General features: G+C 32.6%; 1 protein-coding gene and 1 long non-coding RNA gene across 7 annotated transcripts in view; one reads left to right on the top strand and one right to left on the bottom strand.

Moving 5' to 3' along the window:
• LOC141563629 (uncharacterized) overlaps window positions 1–18218 on the bottom strand; it is a 45585-nt gene that overhangs the window by 3856 nt on the left and 23511 nt on the right. For both annotated transcript variants that reach the window (XR_012488471.1, XR_012488470.1), the window contains exon 4: window positions 884–967. This is a non-coding gene — a long non-coding RNA (uncharacterized LOC141563629). The remainder of the gene's footprint in view (window positions 1–883; window positions 968–18218) is intronic.
• LOC141563624 (NACHT, LRR and PYD domains-containing protein 12-like) overlaps window positions 1–18218 on the top strand; it is a 59179-nt gene that overhangs the window by 20140 nt on the left and 20821 nt on the right. The window contains exons 5-8 of one of the 5 annotated variants that reach the window (XR_012488469.1): window positions 4381–4539; window positions 4852–5022; window positions 11772–11913; window positions 14360–14426. Coding sequence is in view for 3 of the 5 variants with exons in the window: in XM_074304987.1 (XP_074161088.1) it covers window positions 4381–4539; window positions 4852–5022; window positions 11743–11913; window positions 14360–14396 (538 nt within the window). In the remaining 2 variants the exon portion in view is untranslated. Of the gene's footprint in view, window positions 1–4380; window positions 4540–4851; window positions 5023–11742; window positions 11914–14307; window positions 14427–18218 lie in introns of those variants that run through there. The other 4 variants (XM_074304987.1, XM_074304988.1, XR_012488468.1 and 1 more) reach the window with 4 other exon arrangements.

The following is an 18218-nucleotide window of genomic DNA, read 5'->3' as shown; positions in this document are numbered from 1 at the left end:
AATCCAGGCATGAAAAGTAGAAAGCAATTTGGTAAAAATTCCGTGGCAGTTCTCATACTATGGACCATAGTAAGCTCAAAATGGAATAAGTAAACTAAATATAAAATTCACACCATAAAAATAATTAGTTGAAAACAAGATCAGATAATAAATAAGAGAAAAAAATTATAAGATATAAAATAGATAATAGTGATCATATAGTTAACTTCTACTTCTTCCTTCCCCGATGCTCTGGAAAATTAGGTTCTACTTCTGGAACTCCCCTTGACTTTGATAGGCCTGCTGTGGCATTATTTTGCTCTATCCCAGTACTACACAACACTTCTCATGTATCTTCACCTATACCATCCTAACCCAGACAACTGTATTCCAACCCTTAGCCCCTTTGCCATCTCTTCCTTATGTGTTGTTTTCTCTGTTTAAATGTGAAGATCCTGAAAAGAAGTAACTAGGTTTTGTTTTTGTTTTGTTTTGTTTTTGTATCCTTAGCATGTAGGACAATTCTGACCATCTAATAAGTCCTTAAATGTTTTATCTATCCACCCACCTAGTTGGGTGTTGTCCTTCATTCTGAAAGAAGACCAAAATGACATCACTATGTTAAGAGTCAAATTACCCTGTGTCCCACTGTGACCTTGGAATGCTCTACCACAGGTCAGAGATATATAGTCCATATGCACTATTTAGTGCATTCTCTAACTGTGCATCTTGTGTTTCTTTTTAACTAATTTAGCTCTGTTTTGCTCATAAAGCAAATAGAGGCAAGCTATGTTGGATGATCCTGTGCCAATGTCTGTTGTTTTGCAATCAATTCCAATGTTAAGAGAGATGATCTTGAGAGTGTCCTTGCATCTAGTTTTCTGACCACCACATGAATGCTTACCTCGTGTGAGTTCTCTTTTTGGCAATGAATATTTGACATTCAAACAATGTGGCCAGCCCAACAGACTTCTGCTGTCTGCAGTGCCTACCAAAATAAAAGGAAGAAAATTCGTATAGGAAATATTTCATCTAATATCAATGATAAATCTCTGATATCTTAAATTTATATGTAATTAACACTAGATAAATGAATCAATAAGAACAAAAGAATAGCAAAGAATAAATGACAAATGATAACTTGAATCGAATCACTAATAGTAAGAGAACTATAAATTAGAGTCATTCAGGTTTTATTTTATACTATACAGATTGGTAAAGATGACCAAAAAAATGACAACAGTCAATCTTGGAGATACTATGTGAATATAGAAATACTAGCACTGCATTAGCAAGATGGTGAATTGGTCTACCTATCCTTAGTATCCATCTAGAACTATGCCAAAAAAAAATAAAAATAAAAACCAATCATCCATTTCTAAGAGAAACTATTTTGCCCAATTATATACTAACAAACTGATCATTTATAGACTACACAAAATGTGTGCAAAAAATATAAAATACGAGATGAAAAAAGAAGTAAACTATTTCAATAATTCATTATCATAAAAAGATATTCAATAAATCATAAATGAGCTTCCAAAGTAAAACTTAACTTCAAGGCTAGATGACTACACAAGTGAATTTCATCAGTCATTTAAAAAACAATTAATTCCAATAATATATAAAATGTTTGAAATAATAACAAGAAAACCTTGCAATCTCTTTCTCTGATACAGTTTTTAGACTAAACCAAGAATAAAAAAAAAAAGCAGAGAAAGCAATCTAAAGACCATTAGTCTTAATCAGCATTGACACTTTAAAAATGATAAAGTGTTAAAAGAAAGGTTATAACAATTATTATAATATTATGCCCTATGACCAAAGTTGGTTCAACATATGGAAGACTATAAATGTAACGTCAAAACACAAATGATAAAAAAATCAAATGATAATCTTATGAGTAAATCAAGTAGTTCTTTTTGTTAAAAACGCCAGAAATCTTGGGAATTCATGAACTTTTCCTTAAAATAGAAAACTGCCTTTAAGTAAAAAAAAATTTAATTATATACAATGGACATTCCTTCTCAGTAAAATCAGGAATAAAACTGTGATGTCCATTATCACCACTGCTATTTAACTTAGTGTTAGAAATGCTAGCTAGAGGAATAAGAAAAGAACTACAGAGAATCAGCATAGATAAAGTGAAAACAAAATTATTCATTTTTCAGATGATATAATGGTGTACTTATGGAACTATAGAGGGTCAATTTTCTCTGGATTCAAAAACTAATTGAAATAATAATTCCAGCAAAGTTGCAGCATAGAAACCTGCAAATTATCATTCCTCTATATAACAACAACAACAACAAAAAAATACAGCAGGAAGAGATAGAAAAAGAAAAGGACATTAAAATAACTACAGAAACTATAAACTGTTTGAAAATATATATATTTATCAATGTGTATCAAGACCCTGTGAATCTCACTATAAACATTTTGTTGAAATAATGGGAGACCTAAATAATTGAAAAAATATTTCTCATTGATGGGCCAAATCAATATATAAAAAATTGACAATACTACCTAAATTAATCTTATTCTGTGCCATGCATTTCAAGTTTTCCAGAGAATATTTTTAGACATAGAAGGAAAAAATAACATAGTTCACATGGAAGAAAAAAAATCAAGAATATTGTGGATAATTGTGGAAAAATGTGGGATGGAAAGTGTCTTTTAGGGTCATATCTCAACTGGTATTACAAAGTATTTATTACAAAAACAATTTGCTACTGGTTTTAAAAAAAGAAAGTGATCAATAGTGATTATTATCATATCCATATTTGTTATATAATATATCAGGAATATAGCATAAAGAAACAACAAATATCATAGTATAATGTTTGATAAACAATTCAAAAACCCTAGATACTTGAGAGAAGTACTTGATATTTTTAAAAAATGCTAGGAATATACATATATATATATATATCAAGTGTTAAAAACTAAGTTTAAACCAAAACATCAAACCATATGCCAGAATAAACTCCATGTGGATATTTGATCCTAGTATATATGTTCACATCCTGAAGTAAAGGAGTAAGGAAGAAATTTGAAAAGTACATGACAAAAAACAACAACAAGGAAAGTTTTTGTTTAAAATTAAAAACCTTTGCACATATCTAATATAGGAAAAATTTCAAAGGGAAAGAGGTGACTAGAAAAATATTTAAGTTTCTCTGATAAAGTTCTCATGCTCATAACATATAAGGAACTGTTTCAGATTTATACAGTTAAAAGCTATTTTCCAACAAATAAATGGTCAAAGAATATGAACAAGCAGTTTTCAAAAAAAAGGTAACAACAAAATGAAAAATGAGTGCAAAAATACTGTAAATCAATAGTAATTAGAAAATCAAAATGAAAGCAACTTTAAGGTTCTACCTCACACCTATCAGACTGGCAAAAATAATAAAAGAGGAAAATAATGAATGTTATAGGGACTGCAGCAAAATAAGTTCATCAGTGTGTCTTTGGAGGAGCTTAATTGGTCCAGTTATTCCAGCAAATAATTTAGAACCATGCCCAAAAAGAATTGCATATGTCCATCCTGGATCAGAACTGCAGTGATGAAATGCCAAAGATACCAAGTACTCTTGTCAAGAAAGAGGAATTGAAATGAATTCTTTTTTCCTTTCTCATATTATTATTCCTAATAATTTTTAATCAGCAGCATCTGCTTTCTCATTTTCTTCCCCTTTAAATATCATGTAGTTGATCCAATGTATCACAGGAATGAGGATCATAATAGGAATAAGGGCCTGGTAGGTTAGGAAGGGGCTGGTTTTTGGTTTTGTTGTTTAAATTTGGACAGATATGCTTTATTCTTCTTGTAAAAAGAAAATTATCAGAACCAAGAAACAAAATAAAAAGCTACCACAATTACCTTAGAAACTTAGAAACTTAATCAGAATAGAATAAATACAATTATTTTCAAGTAACCAAAGAAATATCTAGACATTCCTTTTTTTTTTTAACCTCTTCCATTTTTTAAAAAAATTGTATAGCTTTTTATTTACCAGATATATGTATGGGTAATTTTTCAATATTGAGAGTTGCAAAACCTTTTGTTCCAATTTTTCCCCTCTTTCCCCTACCCCCTCCCCAAGATGGCAGGTATATGTTAAATGCAATATATGTATATTTGAAATAGTGTACAATTAGCCTGTGAAGGAAATCAAAAATGCAGGCAGACAAAATAGAGGGACTGGGAATTCTATGTAATGGTTCACACTCATTTCCCTGAGTTAGGAAGGAGCTGTTTTTAAGAAAATTGAACTATTTAAAATGAAAAGGGGAATATCAGAAGAGAGTAGCTCTAAAGTAATGATGTCTCTGACCTCCTTTCCAGAAAGAAAAGAAAAAAGAAATATATTTAACCATGGTTTATGTCTCCTACAGGTTGGAACACTTCAAGGTAGCTTATTCATGTTGTCAGTATCTCTTCTCTGCTCTCAGCTTGAAAAGCTTACACTTCAAACGTATTTTCTTTGAGGATGATGGCATGAAGCTCCCATGTGAGACCTTGGGAAAAAAGAACTGTCAGCTACAGTCACTAAAGTGAGTGCCCATAAAAGTCCTCTCAGGACGATCCTCCCAAGCATTAGGGCCATAATGTTAAAGTAAGCAGGAATAACCATACTGATTTAGGGGGGGATGGCTGCAAGCTGCCTGTCAGAGAGTAGGCCTTTACTCACTTAAATTCCTCTAGGGACTTTTTGCTCAATAAACTCTTCTCTTCACCAGGTTTTGGGGCCAGTTTATTAAGGAGAGTGTCCCTTTTCCTCTGATATCCCATTGTAATTTTTCTGACCTTTCCTTGATCTAGCCCCATGAATTAATATAATTGATCTGGTTTTCTGTTTCCTTCAGAATATCTCATTGTCAAGGACTTGGTGTTAACATTTTGGATTTTTTCTCTGCTTTTGTTAACAATAAAAGCTTGAGAATCTTGGAATTGAGTTTTATTTGCCTTAAGGAGGATGAAGTGAAGCTTCTATGTAATGTCTTGACAAAACAGGATTGTAAACTACTGGCACTCAGGTGAGCCCCTTTGAGTTTTCTTTAGTGTATCTAAGGTTTGGTGATCAAGAGGAAAAGTTTGGAGGTTAGGAGAAACACAAGTTGCTAAGGAGAAATGGAAAGCTCCTTTCATAATAAGGTAGGTTTAAGAATCAAGGTCTCACACATTTTCATTGCTGTAGGGATTGTTTCTTCTGAGATATTGGTCAGAAAATAGTCTAATGAGAGTTTTTTCAAATTATCTCTGAAAGAACCAGTTGAAGCATACCTTAGTTCCAACATTGTCAAGTAATAAACTTTTTTTCTCTCTCACACCCTACCCCTGTTGTTTTGGTAGAGAGAAAGGACAACCTGAGCTCTCTCTAGCATTCCTCAGAATCAATGCTAGGTTAAGCCTCTAAATTTCCAAAGGATAAACCTTTGGAAATTTTTTTGTTTAAAAAAAAAAGAAAGAAAGAAGAAGAAACAAGAACAAGAAGAACAAGAAACAAGAACAAGAAGAACAAGAAACAAGAAAAGAAGAACAAGAAAACCAAATTACCAGGATCAAAAGTAAAAAAGGGAAAAACTTATCCTCTTATTAATCAAGAGGAAATTAAAAACAATAATTAGTAGCTATTTTTGTCTAATTGTGTACCAGTAAAATTGACAGTCCCAATGAAATGGAAAAATTATTTACAAAAATAGTTACCTAGATTAAACAAAAGATGAAATAAAATACTTAAATAACCCCATTTTAGAAGAAGAAATTGAATAAGCCATCACTGAACTCCCTAAGAAAAAAATCTCCAGGACCAGATGGATTTACATGTGAATTCTATCAAACATTAAAAGAACAATTAAATCCAATACTATATAAACTATTTAGAAAATTAGGTAAAATAGGTAAATTCTGTTTATGACAGACATGATGCTAATATCTAAACCATGAAGGGCCAAAAACAGAAAAAGAAAATGATATTCCAATTTACCTAATGAATATTGATGCACAAATGTTAAATAACATATTAGTATAGATTATCACCAGGATAACACATTACAACCAAGTGGGATTTATACTGGGAACACAGGGCTGGTTTAATATCAGGGAAACTATCAGCATAATTAACAATATCAATAACCAAACTAGCAGAAATCATATGATTATCTCAGTAGATTCAGAAAAAGCGTCGGACAAAATACAATACCTATTCCAAATAAAAACAATAGAAAACAGAAATAAATGGAGTTTTCCTTAAAATGATAAGTAGCAATTACATAAAACCATTAACATGCATAATATATAATGGGGATAAAACAAGGTTGTTTATAGTACCACTATTATTCAACATTGTACTAGAAATGTTATCTTTAACAATAAAAAAGGAAATTGAAGAAATTAAAGTAGATAATGATAAAACAAAATTATCACTCTTTGCAGATGATAAGATGGTAGAGAATCCATGGAGAATGAACTAAAAAAATAGTAGAAACATTTAACTTTAGCAAAGTTGCAAAATATAAAATTCACTCACATAAATAATCAGCATTTCTATATGTTACCAACAAAGTCTAGCAGCAAGAAATAGAAATACAAATCCCATTTAAAAGTGGAAGAACATAAGGTCAAGAAAATCAAGGGAATTAATGAAAAATATGCAAAGAAAAGTGGCCCAGTCATACCAGATCTAAAAAATATATTATAAATATATTTGGGACTTGGTAAGAAATAGAGTCGTGGATCAGTGGAAAAGTTAGGTACAAAAGACAGAACAGTCAATGACTATAGCAATCTAGTGTTTAACAAATCCAACGACTCCATTTTCTAGGATAAGAACTCAATATTTGACAAAAAATTTCTGGGAACACTAAAAAATATTTTGGCAGAAACTAATCATTGACCAACATCTAACATATCACAATAAGGTTGAAATGGGTTCATGATTTAGACATAAAAGATAATATTAGTAGAGCAAGGGGTAGTCTCTAGTTATTTTAATTGGTCTAAAACAGTATCAAATATTTTTAACACATAGTATAGATTGCCTATTTTTCTCTTTTAATTAAATCTATTTTAGCCTTAACTTTGTCTGAGATCATGATTACTAGCCTGGCTTTTTTTTTTTTTTTTTTTTAACATAATACATCCTGCTCCAGCTCTTTATTTTATCTGTTATATCTCTTCCTTGTGTGTGTGTTTCCTAAAAGCAAGACTTTTAATGCATTTTGCTATCTAATTCCATTTTATTAATAAATTTATCCTGCTCACATGCTAAGTTATAATTTATTTGTTGTGTATTTCCCTCCATCCTATTTTTCTTCACTATGTTTTGTTGTTTTATATGATCTTTCTTCTGTCATTGATATCTTTGCTGTATGTGTTCAGTAATGAGTAATGGTCAAATATAAAGAGTTTATTGATTGAGGGAGAGCAAAATTTAACTTTTTCCTAGAATAATTACACTAATTCATAGATATACTGGCAGTATGTTTGTATTCCTGGTTTTCCACATGACATTGACCATTTACATTTTTTAATAACTTCTCATTTTTTAGATGGAAGTTGAAGTTCAGACTTGTTTCAGTTTGCATTTCTCTTATTAGTGAATTGGATCAATTTTTAATATCATTGTTGCTTATTTGCTTTTCTTCTGAAAACAGCTCGTTCATATTTAACTTATCTCTTAGAGGGAGGCTTGCAGTTTTCTAGTAAATTCCTTGAGATATTCTTTTAAACTGCACTTCTGATTCCACTGGCATAGTGAGTTCTTAGTGAAACTCCCCCTGCCAATGCAGTTCTATAATTTATGATCTTAGACATTGTGTTGATAAGGATGGACTATCACACATTTATTAGAGTTGGCATGAATAGCTTTTCTCCAGGTGGTAATTTTCTTTTCTCATCTTAGTTGCAATTATCTTTTTTTTTTTTTTTTTTTTTTTTTTTACAAATAAAAGTTTTATTTAGTTCTACCTAATATTATTTGTTTCATCATATTATCTACAAATAACTCAATATGTTGGTTTATTCGAGCCTAATGCAATAAGCTCATTAAGGGCAGATGCTCCTGGCCGCCTTTGGATTTTCTTGGTTTTCAGTTCTATATCCTATTGTTTGATGCTTTCCAATCTCAAAATTCTTTTCTTTGGACCTTGTTGATTCTACTTTTTGTGCCCTCATGACTACATCTCATTGGTCTACTCTTAAGTCTTTTCCCTCTCCATATATTTGCAAAAATAATACTCCTACAACATAGATTGCTGGAAAACAAAAGTTCATTCTTTATATCAGATTTTTTCACTTTTCATCTTTCAACCTCATATCAGAGATCAGGATTTGTGACTTCCTCTTCAGATTCTTTATCTTCTTTGCTTTTCATTTGAAACTCTTTATTCCCTCTTCCAAGGAACAGTTCACATTTTCCTTTTAAGCTGGGGAGTAACAAGGTATTCATTCTCCAAGCACTTCACTCCCTCTACTATGAACATAGCCAGATTACATCTTTTTGTTATGTAGCTATCACCTGGCTCTCATAAGAATACTCTTTAGATCAGGCCTTCTTAAACTTTTCCCACTCCCAATCCCTTTTCATCCCAAGAAATTTTTACGTGAACTTGGTATATAGGTATATAAAATAGATATACAAATCAAAGATTTGCTGATAATAAATCATAAAGAAATTTATTTTAAAACATATAAATAAATGTTTTATGTTTTAATATATGTATATAAAATATATACATATATGTGTGTATATGTATATATACATATGTATATACCAATTATTGGTATATATCATTTTAGTATTTATTGAAGATGAAAGCAAATCTCATACTCATGAAATGGATGCGGTTGTTTATTTTTATATAAAGAATTAAATTTTTTATTTATATCAGATATTTTCTCAGAACAAAAAATTGGAAATTGAGAGGATGGCCATCAACTGGGGAATGGTTGCCTAAACTGTAGTATGTGATTATGAAGGAATATTATTGTTTTGTAAGAAATGATGAAATGGATGCTTTCAGAAAATCGTAGAAAGTCCTCCATGAGCTCAAGTAAAACAAAATTATTTCTACATAGTACTAGCAAAATTGTGGGATGTTCAGCTGTGAATGATTTTGCGTTCTCAACAACATAATGATCCAAGATGACTCTAAAAACTTAAGAAAATTGCTCTCCATTCCCAGAGAAAGAAATGACTATTCTGAATAAACACTGAAACATCCTTTTTTGTACTTTCTTTTTTTTCTTGAGGGTTTTTTTTTAGGGAAGGAATCTATGTTTTCTTTTGCAACATGACTTTTAGGGAAAATATTGAGGAAGAAGGGGGAGAATCTGGTACTCAAAATTTTAAAATAAATATTAAAAATTGTTTTACATGTAACTGTGGAAAATAAAAATAGTAAAACATTAAAAAGAAATTTTGGCAGGCTATATTTCATGACATCCCCCCATTTGGTTACACAACCCATATGTGATTTTGACCCACAGTTTCAAAAGCTTTGCTCTAAATCACTGGAAGTTTAACTCCTACTATTTCCTTTTCCTAGAACTAAGATCCTTAGTTCTCTGTCACTTTATGGTTAGCTTACACAGATCATTCATACAGCTATTTCTAGGGCACACTGCATGGTAGTTGTGCCTCTTTTGAATAGGGACTGCTCAGTTCCTTGGATTTAAGTCATAGTTTAACTTTCAGTAGTCTTTTCTATGTTTGAGGGAGTTTTACTTATCTCTTTGTTTTACATTAAATGTAGTGTTATGATTTGTGTTGTGTTATAGGGCAATCTGTACCTTGGAAGTTCCTTCCAAAGCTCTAATGCAAGTGAGAGATGTCATCAGTTTTGTGAGAAAGTCTTGGATATAATTTGACTTCCAATTATTTTTCACTTCTTGTCCTATTCTCTAAACTTCAAACACTTTCTACACACATCTGTTCTTGTGAGTTGTGACTGTAGATACACATAGTGTTACCCTAGCCAAATGCAAAAAAATCTTAAGTTTTATTAGCTAAAAAACAATCACAATTGTTAATTTTTCCCCTAAATATTACATATTTACAAAATATAATCCAGGAAATTGAATCAGAGTGGAGGGGAATGAGACGTAGTTTTGGAAAAATGTATTTTGTATTTCATTTCTAGTTTATTTTGTCTTTTGTTTTTGCCTTTATATTACATACGTTTCCCAACATATTCCTATAATTCCATTCCCCATTCAGAATTGTGTCATATTTATTAGTTTTAGATTTTTTATTCTAACTTTAATGAACACCAAAAAAAAGCCCAGAGAATATTTCCATGTACCAATTAAAACAGATAAAAGATTATGTATAAAAGTTTAAATTTTTTAAATATGCAATTTGCCTTTTTCCTTAGAAGTTTGTAATAAATGCAACATGTTACTTTCAAACTGTTTTTCTTATATGTTTCCCTCTGAACTTCCTTATCTTCCCTTCTTTGAATTTAAAAAAAATTCTGTCTTTGATGTTCTTGCTATATGTGACTAGCAGTGGACCTCTGGAGCAAAAGGTATGAATATTTTAGTCATTTCATAGTGTGATTCCAAATTGGTTTTCCATAACACTCATAACAATTCCCTCACAATTAGGGAGTCTTTTTCCACAATTCTCCAACATTTGCTTTTCCTATCTTTTGTCATTTTTGCTTATTTACTTCACAATTGTTTTACTCTGCGTTTCCTGTAGTAGTAGCAATCTGTAGCAGTCTTTTATGATTATTAGAGGTTTGTAATTTCTCTTTGAGATCTATTTGTTCATCTCCTTTGACCATATTAAGCAATGACTTCAATTGTATAATTCTCTTAGTTCCATATATTTATATATGGATATATACATATATGTATACATGTGTCTGTGAGTGTATCTTGGATATTGATCCCATATCAGAGATTTACTGCCAAAACAAAACAGAACATTTTCCCAGTATATCCCCTTATATAAATATATATACACAAATATAGTTACATATCATACCATATATCACATTTATTATATGTATACACTATGCATTTACATATATGTGTATATATATATATATATATATATATGTTATTAATCCCATATCAGAGATTTTTCTGCCAAAACAAAACATTTTCCCAATATATCCATATTTTATCATTTATCACTTCTGTTCTGCAAAAAATTTTCAATTTCATGTAATGGATAGAAGCTATTTTTTTTCTTTTGTTTTTCTTACTTTCTTTCTTCTCTATCCATAGCTGTATAAGGTTCCTAATCTGTTTTTCTTTCTCCCCTTCTTGCTCTCCCCCCTTTCCCTCCCTCAGGCCACATATACATTTTGACCTAATAATGGTATCTGTTATAAATGCTGGTCTAAAACTAATTTCTGCAAAAATGCTTTCCAATTTTTCCAGCAATTTTTTTTCATATAGTTTGTTCTTCCATGAATAATTTAGGTGCTCATATCTTTTGAAGATTAATTACTGAATTTAGTTGTTTCTGATTCTTTCTTATTTGATCTGATCTATCAATATGCTTTTCTATTTTTTTAACTAGTACTAAATAATTTTGATGATTCTTGCCTTATATTATAATTTGAGGACTAAAAATGCTATTCTCTGCAAAGGACTGTCCATTTTTAAAGAAACTAAATTCATTCCATTGTATGGAGATCATGTATGTGTTTTTAAAGCTTTGCCCAGAGAAAGACAAAAAGTGAATTAATCACAGGAAATTGAATTGACCACTTTCCCTCTGATTAAATTTTCTCCTACAGTTTGCGGTCTTGTGATCTTACCACTACAGGTTACCAGAATCTCTTCTCTGCTCTTAGTAGCAACATGAGCCTGAGAAACCTAGACCTGAGTCGAAATTCATTTGAGGAAACAGAAATAAAATCTCTGTGTAAGACTTTGGAGAACCAAAACTGCAAGTTAGAGAAACTCAGGTAAGTTTCTATAAGTTCTCTTTGTAAATGTTCCCCTCCACAACAGGGCTGCATTAGGAAGAGAGAGCACACAAACTAGGGAAAGGAGAATGGAAACTGTCTGCCTGTTCAATGTTCAGGGTTCATAGTCTTGCACTCCTCTCCCTTTCACTAAAGAGTAAAGTAGAAGGTAAAGACTGGTTTGATAAGGCAATGCTGCCTTTCTCTCCAACAGCTATTATCACATCTTTGTGCATGGATCCCAAATCTATATTATCATGCCAGACTACTGATATCCTATAAGCATGTCAAATTTGAACAGAATTGGTTTTCAATAAAACTCATATCCTTTCCTAACGTCCCTGTTTTTGCAGTGTCAGGGCTCTCCTTGATTCCTCACTTTCTCACATCATATATAGTCAATTGCCAAATTTTATTATTTCTTCTTCCAAAAAACCGCCAAACATTTTCTGTTATCTCTGTGCATACAACAACCCTTCTAGATCAGATCCTCATCATCATTCACCTTCCCCATTACAATAGCCTCCTAACTGGTTTCCATACCTCGTTTTTTCCCCTATCTAACTCATACTCCCCACACTTGCCTAAGTGATTTCCTCAAGCACCCATCTGACCATGCCATTCCCTTATACACTAAGCTCCAATTGCTCCATTTTGCCTCCATGACCAAATATGGAATCTTCTGTTTGATATTTAAAACTCTTTACAACAGTGTCCTCCACCTACCTCTCCAAACTTACTTTCTTTGCACAGTCTGTAGTTCAGCCAGAGTAGCCTTATTGTTGCTCACATCCTGCAGTCCATCTTCTGTGTTTATACCTTTGCATTAGCTGGCCAGTCTGCCTGGAATGATCTCCCTTTGAAGTCCTGGTGTCCTTTTTTTCTCACCATGAAGTCTTTCCTGATCTGCTCAGCTATTAGTGCCCTCTCACAAAAATTCCCTTGTTCTCTTTTGTCTCTATTTATATAATATCTCCCCCGATAGGATGAAAACTCCTTGAAGACAGAGACTATTCCACTTGTATTGTATTATCCCCAGTATCTAATGCTCTGCCTGGTACTTAATAACTCTGTTTAGTGTTTTATAGCAATACATTCTAAAAGGAGGAAGCTATGCAGTACTGAGAGAAGCTTAGAGAGAAGAGATAATTAGGAATAATTGGTCTATTAGAAAATATCTTAGGTGTTATTAGCTAGCAACAGAAACTTACATTAATCCCTAATCTTTTCCTGCTGTTGTCTTCTTAGAAATATTTAATTGAGTTTTGATTTCATTGTTACTCTTTCCCTTGTATGTGTTTGAGAAAATACATGCCAAGAAAAGAAATTAGAGTGAAGGGGATAGAAAGCCAAAGAGAAAGTTTATTTCCATTTTAGTTTTTTGTTTGTTTTTATATCACCTACATTTCTTAGTATATTTTCCCCTTTCTCTCTTTCCCAGAGAGTTATTCCGTTACAGCGCAGAATTTAAAAGAGAAAAAAAAAAAATTCAGCATAACTAAACATGTCAACCAAGTCTGATACCTTATGTATTCTTCCATACCCATAATTCTTCATATTTTCAAAGAAGAGAAGCATTTTATATGAATGATTAGACTAGATCTTCCCATTTGTGCATAGCAATTGTCTTGGTCGCATCATGCAATAGAACATCACAGGGAATCTAAAACCATTCACCTTCAATTTAACCATCCCATAATAGAAATAAAATGGATGAAAAAACTGTCAACAAGGTTATGACTTTCATTTGAATGGAAGATCTATAGAACTTATTCATTAGTGTGTATAAATAGATAAACATTACTAGTAGACAATGAATCAGACTCCTGATTGAAAAGAAGGTGATGGGCTGGATTGCCTTCAGGAAACTTCAATGCTTTTCTGACTCAGAAATTCCTATGGACACAGAGACCCATCTTTTCCATACCAACGCTGTATAGGTATTATTGTAGAAGAGTGAACAATAAAATACAACTTCCAAAAAATTTAAAATGAATATTATACAAATGATAGTGGAGAAACACATGATGGTTATGAGCCTTTGACAACATATAACAACATGAAACTTTGAAGAATAGGAGTAAAGGTTATGTCACCAAGGAGCTTTATGATATGATTGTATATATGGTCAATTGGAGGAAATGAAAACTTGAGTGCCCTAGTACAGAACGTGAGGAAGGCTTCTGACATGCTGGGTAGGTGCCCAGTGGCCAGTGTATGGGAGAACATAGACAAAAGCCATAGCATGAATGGGTTGTGATCTACATTATAAGAGGGACCTCCAAAATCCATGAAATCACAAATTCATTTGTGCATTTGAGAGACTTTTTTGTATTTAGATTATTTTTCTGCTATTATTTTTCCAAAATAAAATTCTTTCTTCCTCACTGACAGTGGGTCCCCCACATTTGGAGTCTAACATCATAACCCTTGCTTTTTGCTTCAGAAGAAGATCAAGAGGTACCAAAGAAAATAAAATGTGAAGATGAGGGAGACCACTATCCAGAGGAGAGGTAGGCTAGAAACAAGACAGCATGAGGGCAATGAGGAAACTGATTCTTATCTTCTGTTAAAAGGGGACATGAGAGATATCATGAAGGAGGGATGCACATTTCTATTTTAGCCTTTAGAGAATCAATTCTATGTGTATTGAGAGCATCCTTGATGAGAATTTTTTTTTTCTTGCAGATGATAACCTACAGCAGACTTGAATCACACAGTTGACACTTCACTTTGAGAAATACTTGTTAAATGCCTGCCTTATAAAAGACCCTGTGCTTTGTGCTGGGGATACAAAGTCAAAAATAAAACAGTGCCAACCTTTAAAAATATTATATTGTAAGAAGGATATAGAGCATGCATACATCTAAGGACATACAAAGCATATATAAAGTAATTTTAACCAGAAGATAACATTAATCATTGAGATGATCAGGAATAGCCTCTCATTAGACTTTCCTTTAGATCTTACTGAATTCTGAATTCTGCTTTGAAAGAAGCAGGTAATTCTAAAAGACAACCAATTAACCAACATTTTTAATCACTGTAGATACCAAAAAAGGCAAAAAGATGGTCCCTGCCATCAAGAAATTTATATTTTAATGGGAGAGTAGTAAACAAAAAAAAAAATGTGCATAAAAGAAACAGTATATGTAGCAGTTAAATTTAGAGGGATAATATCGGTTGATAGAAGTTGCAGGGAGTAGAGTGTTAGTGATGGGAAAAGATTAATTTTAGGTGAAATTTGACCTGAATCTTGAAGGAAGCAAGAAGATGGAGGTTAGGAAGAAGCAGAAAAAGAACCAATGAAAAGGCAATCCGGAAATAACTTACAGAGTATAAACAAAAATAGAAAGGCCATTGTTGGATCATAGAATATGAGAAAGGAAGTAATGTATAACATTAGAAAAGTAGAAAAAATTAAGAACTGGGTTAGGAATGTAAAGCAGAGGAAATGATGGAATGATCAACAATTATGAGCAGATAAAGGGATTTCAGAGTACACCAGCATGAGAGTGGAACAACACTTTTGAGTAAAAGATCAAGGATATGATTGCATTTCTGTGTAGCTGAGATGGAGTGAGAAAGTAGGACATGGAAAACGACTAGACTGAAGAATAGAAATATTTGGATATTTAAGAAGGTATCAGCATTTCTGTTGAAGTCCTCTAATATGAGACTGAATTGTGGTGGACAATAAGATTATGAGTGAGGCAAGTAACCCATTAAGGAGAAGAGGAAAGTTGATACTGGGTGTTAATAATAGTTACCAAAATCTTGAGTGGGTAATAAATTGAACTTACTTTTCATTACAATTATAATTAAATTGCACTGAATAACCTCTTCCTTAAAAGAAGGGAGGCTACTTAGTGATCCTGATGGAAGGAAAATCTGGGTGTGACAATGTTGACAATGTTCAAACAGAAATATTCTGAATCGCTTTTCATGATCCATGAATTGGTTGGATAGAAATGCTAGTGAAACCAGTATTGGAAAAGATGGCCAACAAATTATTAGAAGGAGGCAGAGCTCAATATGAGTCAAAAGATAGAGGCAGAAAGAAAGGAAAAAGTTTGAGATCAAAACAGACTTGTAAATATGGATCATTAAGAGAGGAAAAGGTTTAAAATGAAAGCAGGCTTCATAATTTTGGATCATTAATCCCAGAAAGCAGAGTAGATGGGATATAGATCTCGAATCAACATTTTCAGGGTATAGTTGAAGAGATAGGTGTAAGAGGTTGGGCAGTAGGGGATCAGATTTGTACAAGGACAACTAGGGGTTCAGAATGACGAGAGTATGATCAAAGGGGAGTATACAAACAATTGACAAATAAGTCCTGGCAGAGTATCAATGGCTATTCAGAATTCTCCCATGAGGTTCAGCCTAATGTTGAACACTCCTATTGTGTTCTGTGAGTTCTAGGATCGCACTTCCCAGAAAAATCAGGTCTCCTGAGGGAGCTGAAATAAGAGGTAGGACATGGATAAGGCTAGGAATGATCCCTGGAGCATCGCAGAATGTCCTGAAGTGAAGAGAGATCAAAATGTTCTAGTTCTGGGGTTCATTGGACTGAGAAGGTTCTTGGACAAAGGCAAGAAAGGAGGGAATTACCCTCCTTGGTTGATGCAGATCTGAGAAGTCTCCTGAACAAAGAAGCCAAAAGCAGATGCCCTGTGCTGATGCAAGGCTTCCTGAAAAGGCTTGGGATGGTGATGGTGACTCACTGGGAAATCTCTAAAGTGACAAGGTCCAAGGCAAAAGGTCTAGATTTGAGATAACAAATCTGCTGCCTGGGTATAAGAGAGGAGAAAGTTCATTACTGACCCAGGGAGATCAGTTCTGTGGTAGCATAGAAGAAGGAAATTGAGTGTCTTAAAAAGGAAATAGCTAGCAGGCTCATTTGACAAGAATAGTTTATAAAAAGTAGTCATCAAAAATGATGCTGGAAAGATAAGGAGAAACTAGATTTTGAAAAACTGATTTCCCCAAACCAAAAAAAAATTGTCATCTTTGAAAAATTAGAGCCACTGGATTTTTTGTTGTTGTTGTTATGGTTGATATTGTGTTTGTTAAAAATCAAAAGGCCGGGATAGTTAGGTGGCGCAGTGGATAGAGTACCAGCCCTGATGTCAGGAGGACCTGAGTTCAAATGTGATTCAGACACTTAATACTTCCTAGCTGTGGGACCCTGGGCAAGTCACTTAACTCCAATTGCCTCAGCAAAAATATATATTTTTTTTTAAGCCACAAGCAAGGAGACCAATTAGGAGGCTATTTCAATAATCCAAATAAATGTTATGAATGCTTGAATTACAAATGTTATTAGAGAAATCATAAAGAAGGGAAAATGGATCTACATGTGCAAAAATGTTTGTAGCACCTCTTTTTGTGCAAAATGTCATAATTTAATCAAAGTTGTCCATTTTGCCTTTCATAATGTTCTCTAGTTTTTCTTTGATCAAAAATTCTCTATTAGAAAGGTAATGGAATATTATTTGATAAAAAATGATGAACAAGCTGATTTTAGAAAAGAGTAGAAAGATTTTCATGAACTGATGCTGAGTGAAACAAACAGAACTATTATTATACAATAATAGCAAGATTGTGCAATTATCAACTATGAAAGACTTAGTTCTTCTCAATGATTCAGAGATCAAAGACAATCCTAACAAACTTGAATAGAAAACACATCTGCATCCAGAAAGAGATAGAGTAAAGCCAGATTAGGAGACTGAATGTGAATCAACATATTCTTATGTTCACTTCCTTTTTCTGTTTTTTTCTCTCCTGTGGCTTTTTCCCTTTTGTTCTGATTTTTCTCTCTCAACATGATTCATAAAGAAATGTGCATTCTAAAAGTTAATATACATATATAACTAGAAAAGCAAGTCAGTAAAAAAAAGTGAAATCCTTTGGCATTCTTCTTGGTCACCTATGAGAAATATTGACAGTCCCTCTAACTGGAACATATATAGTTATTCAAACTTCTTAACTTCAGAGACCTCTTCAAGCTCATTTTAGATTTACATTGATGGGATCCAACCTAGAAGTCATTATCATCATCCGCTACTCAAAATGTAAAATAAATTTTCTTAAGCAGAAGCATTAATATGTTACTTCTCAGCTCAGAAACTTTCTGTGAGTCCCTATTCAAAAAGAGATTTCTTCAATAACATACAAATTCCTTAACTTTGTATTTAAACTCCTTTATAATCTGGCTTTACCCTATCATTCCAGCCTTATTTCACATTACTCCCTTCAACTTGTGAGAAGCAACCATGGCTGGTAGATAGTACCTGGAT

The sequence above is a fragment of the Sminthopsis crassicaudata genome, chromosome 3 (genome assembly GCF_048593235.1).
Source record: "Sminthopsis crassicaudata isolate SCR6 chromosome 3, ASM4859323v1, whole genome shotgun sequence".
Taxonomy (NCBI): Eukaryota; Metazoa; Chordata; class Mammalia; order Dasyuromorphia; family Dasyuridae; genus Sminthopsis; species Sminthopsis crassicaudata.
Note: the sequence above shows the minus strand (reverse complement) of the source record. Positions and strands in the feature narration are given on the sequence as shown.